The 10,232-nt window shown below is 51.9% G+C and overlaps 3 protein-coding genes across 8 annotated transcripts; 2 read left to right on the top strand and 1 right to left on the bottom strand.

The window, feature by feature from the left end:
* Nucleotides 1-219: 219 nt before the first annotated feature.
* On the top strand, nt 220-898 carry PV09_09797 (uncharacterized protein; the record flags this gene model as incomplete). Its single annotated transcript, XM_016363938.1, has 1 exon — nt 220-898. A coding segment is annotated over one exon (339 nt), but the record flags the coding sequence as incomplete, so codon positions are not given.
* An 894-nt stretch (nt 899-1,792) lies between these two features.
* PV09_09796 lies at nt 1,793-5,275 on the bottom strand. Of its 5 annotated transcripts, XM_016363935.1 has the most exons (4): nt 5,027-5,275; nt 4,759-4,965; nt 2,571-4,701; nt 1,793-2,497 (listed from the first exon to the last, which is right to left on the bottom strand). In XM_016363935.1, the coding sequence occupies exons 3-4, from the start codon at nt 4,512-4,514 to the stop codon at nt 2,231-2,233; spliced, it is 2,211 nt and encodes a 736-aa protein (XP_016208238.1). In that variant the 5' UTR covers nt 4,515-4,701; nt 4,759-4,965; nt 5,027-5,275; the 3' UTR covers nt 1,793-2,230. The 5 variants fall into 5 exon arrangements, with proteins under 5 accessions (XP_016208238.1, XP_016208236.1, XP_016208237.1 ...); XM_016363933.1 differs by having other exon boundaries at nt 4,759-5,275; XM_016363934.1 differs by having other exon boundaries at nt 2,571-4,965.
* Nucleotides 5,276-5,508: 233 nt separating this feature from the next.
* On the top strand, nt 5,509-9,503 carry PV09_09795. 2 transcript variants are annotated; one of them, XM_016363932.1, is made up of 2 exons: nt 5,509-6,309; nt 6,373-9,503. In XM_016363932.1, exons 1-2 carry the CDS (start codon nt 5,853-5,855, stop codon nt 8,310-8,312), a joined length of 2,397 nt encoding a protein of 798 aa, XP_016208235.1. In that variant the 5' UTR covers nt 5,509-5,852; the 3' UTR covers nt 8,313-9,503. The 2 variants fall into 2 exon arrangements, with proteins under 2 accessions (XP_016208235.1, XP_016208234.1); XM_016363931.1 differs by having other exon boundaries at nt 5,509-9,503.
* The last annotated feature ends 729 nt before the right edge of the window (nt 9,504-10,232 follow it).

Genomic DNA, 10,232 nt, shown 5'->3' with positions numbered 1-10,232 from the left:
AAATTAAACAAAACGCAACAGAACACAACATTTTGCTCATCCATAAATCATTTCCACAATACTTATTTCTTCCTTTTGTCTCTTTGAACACAGCACATCCACAAGCACCGCCTAGTTTGGGCTAGTCATCTGTGCAAGATCCCCGCCATACCTGACCCTGAAATCCCCACCGTGCAATCTCCTGACGAGAGATCTTGCCGCCCGTCCCAGCAGGTGCCCTATCCCAATTTACTCTCCACTCTTATCCTTGTCCAATATTGCGGCGTTGGCAGGTGTAACCTTATGATTTTCTCGAACCTTCTCTCTTTCTTCCTATCTGAGCTTACGGAATTTCAACTAGTTCCACACGTGCACCAGGACCAGAAGGCATGCCTTGCACCCAGCCTCCCTAGGATAAATTCTATACATATACCTTCGCTTATAAAGGTTCTGCGCATGATAGCAATACCATTCATTAAAGACATACTATCCGTCGATCTCGTAGCATGCCAATTTCGGTCTTGCTCGCTTCTGGTCCATCCTACAGCCCTGTTGGTCACTGAATCCAACATGACATAGACATCCTATATGAGGTGTGACAAAGTGAGCCTTTCACAAGACGGAAGACTATACACATGCTGTAGTGCAAAGCAATGGCGTTGAATGAGGAGTCAGGCTAAGCTCAAAGGGTGTGGGCAAAATAAATCCTACATAGCTTGAGTGCATGTCATACAATCGCAAAGCCTCTCACACAGCGATGGCAGGGAGCCAAGGCCGGACTAGCACCAGAGCCTCGCCGCTAGAGAAAGTGGCGACGCCGCGTTGGTGCTGGAACCTCACTACAAGATAGATAGCTTAAGAGAGAAAAGCTCCCTAGCGATCATTCTCAATCTACAATTCGTGCTCCTGTGCCGCACCCGAGCGCCGTCATCTAGCTCATTCTCCTTTTCAACAATCACCCTTTGTGCATGAGGATCACTCAAGACACGCAATATCAGCTTCATTGGCTTGTATGGCTGGGTGACACTATTTGTATATCCTTACAGCGCACCTGAGTTGCGTGTCTTCTACTGTTCCAAGCTATGTTGACGACCTTACATCCCGAACTGGAAAACATGAGGAAATTTAATCTTTGTTCCAACGGAAGCTGCTATTGTTCATTTCCCCCTTCCGAATCTATCTCGAGCTTTAGATATCGATCATAGTCTATCACAAAGTTTATGTAATTCCCTCAACTGAGACCCCGGAAGCGGCAACGGAAAGAATCCTGGAAACTGCGGGCGTAAGCAGCAGCACGACAGTAGGCTACCTCATAATTCACCTGAACGCATGCCTCATTACCAAAGGTTACGTATGGTGCAGGTGGTCTTCCTACTTATCTGGCTAATTATTCTGTGACCGGCTTAGAGAATCCCGTAAGTATCATGTTTAACTATTTATATCCCTTTGCAAAACCTCGGTGCAGCCAACACAGAGCAGATGGCCCAGCGACCAACCCAGCGGAATCTTTTCGTTGAGAAACGGACTTGGCCTGATGACTATCGGCAGAAGCACGACGGCATTCATCGGCTGTGGTCCTGGCAAGCTTGTGCGAATTGATGGTCTTGGGATTGCCTACTACTGCTGCAGTGTTCTTGCATTCACTTGAGGACAGTGTTTAACTTGAAATACAAGCCAGATCATGCCGAAAGCAAGCTGTAGAACAGCATAAGTGGAAAACATAGAAGATCAGAGGCTGACGGTCAGACGGTGCAGGATGGGGACTAGATGACAGGGTACGGGGTGCAGCATGTGAGGACGAATTGTGAGTTGAAAGTGATCTCTTGGAGAGCCTCCCCTAAGCTACCTGACTTATGTAGTGAGGCCCCGGCACCAACCCGGTGTGGGCCATTTCTCTGGCGGTGAGGCTGCGGTGCTAGTCCGGCGTTGCCCACAGCCTTCGTTGTGTGAGGCGTTTTACAAAGAATAATGAATACGAAAGAGTAAAGAGATTGATAGCATTCAAAATTACTTACGAACGCCTTCACCAAACAAATGGCCGCGCAGATCAGGATGAATAACCATAAGCTATGTAAACCTATCCCTGCCGCTTTCCTGGTTCAAGACAGTGTGAAAAGCACTTTGTTGGTCAATAAGATGATCCGCTATGCAAGGCTTGATACAGCTTGGACAGTGCCGAACATGTTATCCTTGCTGAACCTTGACTTCCATTAGGACAAATGTTTCCATAGGAAGACAGAATGCCCGGGTCCTATCTAAGAACGGGGAATCCGTGCTCCTCAAGGACTTTCCTCCAGTGCTCCCGCGCGGCAGCAGGGTCGGCTGCCGGGATGAAAAGATTTTTAGGACTAGGCAAGTCGATTGGAGGTTCGACCGAGGCTTTCAAAGCGATATTTAATCTCTCTCGGATGGCTTCCAGACACACGTGACAGTACCATGTTGGTGGCAACCACGTCCTTCCTTTAAACATCGGCAATTTCTGTATACAGGCTTTGTGATGTTCGGGGTGAATGCAACTCTACACACAGCTCCGTATCAGTTAAGCTGTCGAATGAGAAATTTCAACGCGAACTTGGAGTATGTCCACTAACCTTGTTGGCACAACTTATCCGTGTCTTGAGACTTGCACTGTTCACCTTCACGCCGCAGAGACACTCGTCTTTGGCACGCGATGATCTCGTAGTCATTCCCATCTTCTCAAAGTCGTATGAATTGTCGACCGCAAGCAAAGAGGAATCATTCCTCACGTCCTGCGACACGTTCATGCACGCTCTGTACATGTCCTCGCTGATGTAGCTTTTGCTCCACGCCGCGTAAAGAAAGTCTTCAAACATCTTAGCTATCGTTGCATCCTTCAGCCACGCACGCCGCTTGTGCAGCCATCGTCGTAGGCAAGGTCCGAGGAATATATCGCCGCGAGGCTGTTCGGACTCAATATGTGTATTCATGTCCAGAAGGAACAAACGCTCCTTCTCATCCGGTATCATCTGCATCATTTCCACACGTCGAGCGGCTCTTAGGTGTTCTTCGTCAATGTCGTCATCCTCATCCGACAGCATTTCTCCTGCGGTCAGTGTGGCTTTGTTATCCGAGGAGAGAAATCTGAAATCGGGTTGCGTGGGGTGGCGCGCTACCGGTACCCTCCGCTTGGTGCGCGCCGGTAGCTCAAGCTGAACATCCGCCACGGGCACATGGATAGGCGCTGGAAGTGGCTGGGGGATATCCTTTGCCTTCCGCCCTCTCATAACTGTGAAGCGGGGGTCTTTCAACACTTGTTGAGCGCTGATTGGAGCGTAGGGGTCATATGGAGTGGTAAACTCAAAGTCATCAATGACGCTGTCCTCTTTATCGCTTACGCCTTTGACTCTGCCCTTGTTGTTGGTGTTTTTATGCTTCGGGAATGAAACACCGTTTACAACGATTATGTCGACGACGCTCTCGTCAATGGCGCCAGCAGGCGCGTCGGTCTCGATGCTAAATTCAAGACACGTATGTGAATTGACAAGATGGACCTCAACCTTATCCAGCGACTTTAAATCCCGACCTCCACAGAGAATGCATTGATAGCCGTGCTTCTCAATCAATTGACCGTTAATGTGCCACCGCATGGTGACGTCCGTAGATGCAATTGACGAGCCTGATCTCGGTGTAGACACAGGTGTGGGAAGCTGTCCGTTACTTTTATGTCGCTTGGTCATGTTCCATGCCTCGAGTGGCGTGCTCGTTCGCCGGCGTTTTCCTGTGCCACTGCTGGGCAGCCATTGCTCTGTGCCCCAGCCCATGTTTACATTGAGCACGTACTTGGTCGTGGTGTCTTTCCCTGCGAAGATTGCCAAGTAGTCATTCGCCGCAGGACATCTTGGTAGCCTGGCCCATTGCGCCCACAGAACGCCATTTGGTCCTTCTGCGCTGTTGATGCTGAGCGCTTCCCACACATCATATCCGTCTTGCGGACTGGGGAATATGAGCTCAAATCGCATAAGATAATCCTCGGCCATAGCCTCGCGCCAGGTGATGTCATTTTCGACAATGTCTTTCATATGGTCCATCTGAAACTCGAAGGGCTTCTCGCCGGGTGTCAGAGTGGTGGAGAGGTTGAACCTCCCATCGGCTCTCCTTTCTCCATGCAATCTCGTCATCCTGTGGGTGGTGTGGAGACAGGTCTGGGGATTTCGTCTGCTGTAGATGCCTAAGCGAAGCCGACAGCGAACATCAATCACATTTCCTCGGCTTCGACCGTTCGAGGTTGAAGCACGAACGGCGGTCCTATCAGCTGTTGAACGTCTCCCACCGGGTGCCACGCCGAGCACAGAGACCTTAAGCTTGGGCGACAGACGCTCGTTCATCTCCGTCAGAAACACTGCACCCCGCAGGTCAAACTGGTCGCGTTCGAGCCGGGAAAGCTTGGCACGTTGGATTTTGTCTCTTTCACAGCATAAACGCTGATCGATATTACGCTGCAAAAAAGGTGGTTGCTTGGTCAGATCTGATATAATGAGGGCCCCGGCAAGCTGTTGGAACTGCTTTGTGTTCATGACAGGCGGACATCAGCTCGAACGCGTCATAGCGTTTGGAACATGAACAGCCAATGGATTTTGGGGTGGGGCAATGGTAAGAAAAAAGAGAAATAGCGTTTCCCAGCGGCTCAGAATGTCCGCGATGGAAAGTCCATTCCAGAAGGATGAATAGAGGAAAGAAAGCAGCCGGTTCAAGGCGGTTGTGCTGGAGCAAGGAGGTAAATTAGCGGGTGGATTTGACCAACGGATGGCAGCTACGCACAATCCTTAGATTTCCAAATATAGATGGACTATAGAGTGGTCGGCTGTGGCAAGGGAAGGGGTTACAGAGCAAACAACAAGTACAAAGGACAGAATCTGAGAGCGTCGTCGCGGCTGGATGACCACGCACGAAAGACGAAATTCCAGAAAGGGGATGCTTGCGGAACGAGTGCTGGACGTGACGAGATTATTGAGACTGCAGGGAAAGCTGAAGAGGGCAGTAAATATAGATGCAAGGAAGCATGTCAGATGATAGAGACGCGACTTACACGGGCGTGATGCGGTGGACGCCGGCGTTGGCGTGCGAGTTGGTCGCGTTCAGATTCTCGTCAGCGACTTGAACGCGCGAGATCATTATGAGTACAAGCAAGGTTAGAGCCACAGCACAGGCCAACGCAAGGCTGTCCAGCGCCAGACACGTGCGCACTCCGACAGCACACACAGAGTCAGCGCCTTCGGAACGATCTGCCCCGCCTGGGGCAGTGAACACGCGAGAGGACGGAGGGGACGCACGAGCGCAGGCGAAAGTTGCGGACAGGAATGGTGGGCAGGAAGAACAAGGCCAAGTCGCCAGCGGTTGGACGGCCTCGCGGCCTGAACTGTGCTTCGAGTAGGGCGAGCTTGGTGCTAAGACGTCGACCGTAGCGGACTTGGCGTGCAGTCGCGCGGCGGGCTTGGCGTGCTCGACGACTCGATCGCTCAGCGGCTGCTTGTGGCGCGGCCGCTGCTTGCTTCTGCTACTGCTACAACAGTCGCTGCTTCCGCCACTACTCCCTCGCCCTTCTGTCCCTGCAACCACCTCCTGCTCCCGCCGCTCCTGCTGCTGCTGTCCACCTCCACCGCCGCCCGGCAGGTCGCACCCTAACCCTAGTCCACCATCATCTCGGCCTTGACGCACGCGGAGCCCGTCACCTGCACCGAGTCCACGGCATAGTGACCTGGCGAGGATGCGCCTGCTACCCTCGTCGCTCTGAGCCGGCTTGGATCTTTTATCTCTCTTTGTCTGCTCGCCCTCCACCTCCGGACGCCTTCTGACAATGCAAATCTTTGCCAGCAATCCTTTCGTCGCAGACACCCCCGCCTGTCGCCCATACCATGGCTCCTCTCCGCCCTCGCCGCAGCTCGCATTCGGTGTCGTACCGAGAATCCCCAGCGACCGAAGACGAAGAACAGACCGACAAATTCGAGGCATCTGAGGATGCATCGCCTCCACCGCCACCCCGCTGTCGTCGGTCCACCAGACGAGGGGCGCCTTTGCGCATCACGCCTGGCTCGTCCAGGTCGATGCAAACCCGAAGGCGACCACGTGTGAGGTACGAGGAGCAATCGACGGACGACGAGGATGAGGATGAAGACTTCGTTCCAGATGAGCGAAGGGCTGTACCTGAGGTCGCTGCCATTGAGAGAGCACCTGCTATACGAACGAACCCCAGGCGTGCGTCTGGGCGGCTGCCTAGGAAGACAACCAAAGCTTCGCCGCGAAAGACGCTGCAGAGACAGTCGCAGATAGATTCGGATTCCCGCTGGCCGAAGCTTTCTCGCCGCCACCAAAGTACTGCCAAACCGCCTACATTACGCCATGTTTGTATTCATGCGTGTGCTAACCTGTGCGCAGATGTAGCGGCACAGCCAGAACCCCGTGGCCCTTCGCAGCCAGACCCGAGCTTTACGGGCAAACCGTGTCCCTGGACGTACCTCCCCTTCGAGATCCTTCGCGACATCCTAACATACGCTTCGTATCCGCTGCTCGACCACCAAGGCTCTGCAACAAGCCACGTAGAATGGCTCTTAAAATTCCGGTCCATACACCCGGCTTTGTTGGAGGCCTCACAAGCAGTGCTATATTACTGCCCGCCTCTGACCAGCGCTGCCGTAGCACATAAATTTCTGTCGCTGATGACGCAGACAAATCCGAGAGCGGCAAATTACAACGTCAAGGTCAGGCATCTGAAAATCGAGGCTCGGAACACACTGGCATATTCGGCCGGGGTTGAGCTTGGCTCGTTTGACTTGGGCGCGCTGGTGAGACAGCTGCCTCAGCTCACAGGCATTGACGTGTGGACGATGCTGGATCATCCTGATGTTAGGCGCGCTTCCATCACGTCGCGGTCGTGGTCGTATCCAGACACTATGTTCAAAGCGCTGGCTGATGTCGGTCAGCGCCTTCGCCGTTTTCACTGGAACTCGCGTTTCATGGGCAAGCAGGCCACTGAGGATCCTTCCGCAATGTACCGGTGGATGCATGATCTACATCAACTGCCCGCCTTTCAGAGCCTCACGTATCTTAAGCTGACGAATTTTCTCGGCGACAGCGACGCGAGGATAGATCTTGACTTCGCAGTGCATTTCTCAGCGCCTGGTAAACCGCTGACGGCAGCACAGCAGAAAAAGGAGGCTTTACGTCTAGAGAAAAAGAATGCCCAACACAGGCAGGACGAATTGCTAGCCAAGGCTGTTTCAGGTCTTCCGAACCTTCGGAAACTCGAACTCCACATGTGCAGCATTGTCGATGGCGACTGGCTGTGTCTTCTCCCGCAAGGTCTCACCCATCTCGGCATTCTTGAGTGCGATCGTCTCACATCTGAAGGGCTCGAAGAGTTCTTGAATACCCACGGTCAACACCTCCAGGTCCTAATTCTGAATCATAACCCGGCGCTGAGCATCTCGTTCCTTTCTACTTTGGCGAAAAGCTGCCCAGCGCTGCGGGAGCTTCGCATGGATCTGACATACTTCCGCGACCTGCTGACGGTGGATAACACAGCAGATCCAATGTATGAGCATCTCCTCCTTCCGGATGAGAGACCGACATGGCCCAGGACGCTTCAGACTATATCAATGAACCACTTGCACCATTTAAGCTCCCCTGCAGCAGAAGTTTTTTTCACGTCGCTGATAGAAAGTGCCGAGGAGCTGAAGGATCTGAGACGCCTGCTGCTTAGCATGAGCTTGGATATCTCTTGGCGGGACCGAGCAAAGATGCGGGACGTTTGGGAGTATAGAATAAAACGTGTTTTCCTCAGGAACACCCCACCGCCTAACCCATACTGGTGGAGTTTGGGGAGCTTCAAGCAGTGGAAGGAGAGGAAGGTTGCTGAGGTGGTCATCACGTCACAGAATCCGGAGCGTCACAGTGAAGTCACCACAGTCCCTGTCGATAAGACTGATCTTGACGAGGACGAGGACGACGACGGATCGGACATGCCCGTACGGAATAGAAAGCGCACAGCAGTTATTGTCAGTGGGAACACGCGCCGTCTTCGACCCCGCAAGACTGTTGTCGAAGAAGACCACACGGATGATACTGAACGACTGCCTACATTTGGCAGTAATGTACGCGACACGGTAATGGAGACGCTTGACCGGCACGTTCAAGGCATGTGTGAGGAGGTTGACGTGCGAATCGATAATATCCGGCCGCGCGAAGAACAGTTCCACGAGAATGATTTCCTGACCGCCGAACCAAGTGGGGATGAAGAATGGAACGGGGTCGATTTGGACGATGACGAGTTATACTACACTAGGAATGGAGGGAGAAAGCCAAGATACGCCTGGTAGTGGGAAAAAAGGGTTGATATATGTTCGCATATAATTATTGTATGTCTGTATGTGTATGTATGCATGGGATTGTTCATCTATGCATCTGTTGGCGCAAGAGGTTCGCAAAGAATTGAAACGAGCCGCACATATCAGGCAAATGAAGCAAATAAAATATGGCCAGCAACCATCTCACGCGCAAATCTTTCAATTTGGACGACGTCTTGCTCCCTTCCAGCCACTTAATGCTTCATTGGGAAGAATCTGCGTTCCTTGGTCTTACTCCTTCGCCCACAGGCGGGCCAGGCAGGCCAACGCGGCCCGCTGCCTCCATGACCTGTTTGGGGGTCTTCAACACCTACTTTCCAAAACACCGCACACAAATGCACTGGGCTCGACGGCAACAAAAGTCCCCGGTGCCCGGGACTCAAAGAGAAGGCGAGCGACTGGTCTGAACGCGCCAGGTCGCGGCCGCTTGGGGTGAAGAAGAAGATGATTGTCTAGCGAAGGTCCGAGCCCGCCATCGATGCCTGCCTGGAAGCTTTCATACGTCTCGGGCACGGCCTGACGTCGTAACCATGGAAACCGATATCTTGGCTCTACAGCGCAATGGCACTTTTGCTCCACTGGACGTTCGACGAGATGCACACCTCATACCACGCACTTTCTTTCAGCTGCTGCCCTGCGCTTGAAATGCTACCTCTCGGAATCCCCAAGGACGTCTGATCATCTTCAACATCGGCCTAGGCATGTCTGTCGCGAGACTTTCCCGACAAAGCAAACTTAGCTTCGACAAAGTGCATGCTCTCCTCGGGGCCGCCCCTTTTTCAGACAGCGCTGATTCCACCCCTTGGCTGCCTGATTCCCTGCGTTCTGTGGTTCCTCGATCTCAAGCGCTGGAACCGAGCTAAGCGAAGAGCTGAAGCTCCAATCCTCCTCACGCTTCCTCAACTTGGCCACCACCACGAGATGCAAGTAGATGATTAGCCATAGCAGCTGCCTCTTGCAGGCTAGGTCCATATCCTCGCGAATCCACGTCAATTAGATGCTGAGTTTAAGTGCCCTCCTTATTGAGCGGAAACTTCTAAAAGTTAGCTATACAATCGAGTCGAGATGGTGTACCAGCAATGCGTCGCGCAAGCGTCTTTCTAGGTAGAGCATAGATCTTTGCAGCTTGTGTAACCGACCGAAGTTGGCCTTTTTTTGATTGCTAATTTTGCTAATAATAACTATTCTTTATTATAAGATAACTACTGCAGTTTCATTGCCGCATGATTGTTAAAAGATAATCGACGCATTTTGGTTGGGCAAACGGGCCACCGCTTATAATGGATGTTAGACTATTACTGTGACTTTGGTTTGGTTTAATTCCTACACGGTTGTAGCAGCTCTTTCCTCCGCCGCTATGCCCGATTGGGAGGACTTCGGCGAATAGCCGACACGTGATAAATTACATAATAAGTTAAGTTAACGTTAAGTTATCCTAACTAGGATGGGTCTGTCAGTCTAAGCACATACCAAGTATCACGTGACATAAGCAAACGCTGGCTAGATAAGAGAGGAGAGCCAGGGGTAGGGGACAGGACAATAACCATACAATCGATCAGTCAAGACAGCATACAATGAACTAAGCAGGTTTACGATCTCACTTATGCACCATTCATCGTTCCCGTGATCTTCCGCACAGACATTGACAGGGTCAGGGTAGAAGTCATGACCCCCGTGTGCACGGGCCTAGGTATGCACGCGCCATCCACCACCAGCACCCAGGCACTATATTAATTAATAGCATATGCAATAATGGTTCAATCAATATAAAATTATATATAGTATTATAAGTGATTTATATGAGCCTATTGACTAAGTTTCATAATCTTTAAGCCATTGTGGCGGTTTGCGCAAACGTTTTGACTGCCCATCTGCCACCTTCGAAGAATCACC

This window comes from Verruconis gallopava (assembly GCF_000836295.1).
Source record: "Verruconis gallopava strain CBS 43764 unplaced genomic scaffold supercont1.188, whole genome shotgun sequence".
Lineage (NCBI taxonomy): Eukaryota > Fungi > Ascomycota > Dothideomycetes > Venturiales > Sympoventuriaceae > Verruconis > Verruconis gallopava.
This window is presented reverse-complemented; position numbering and strand designations above follow the sequence as displayed.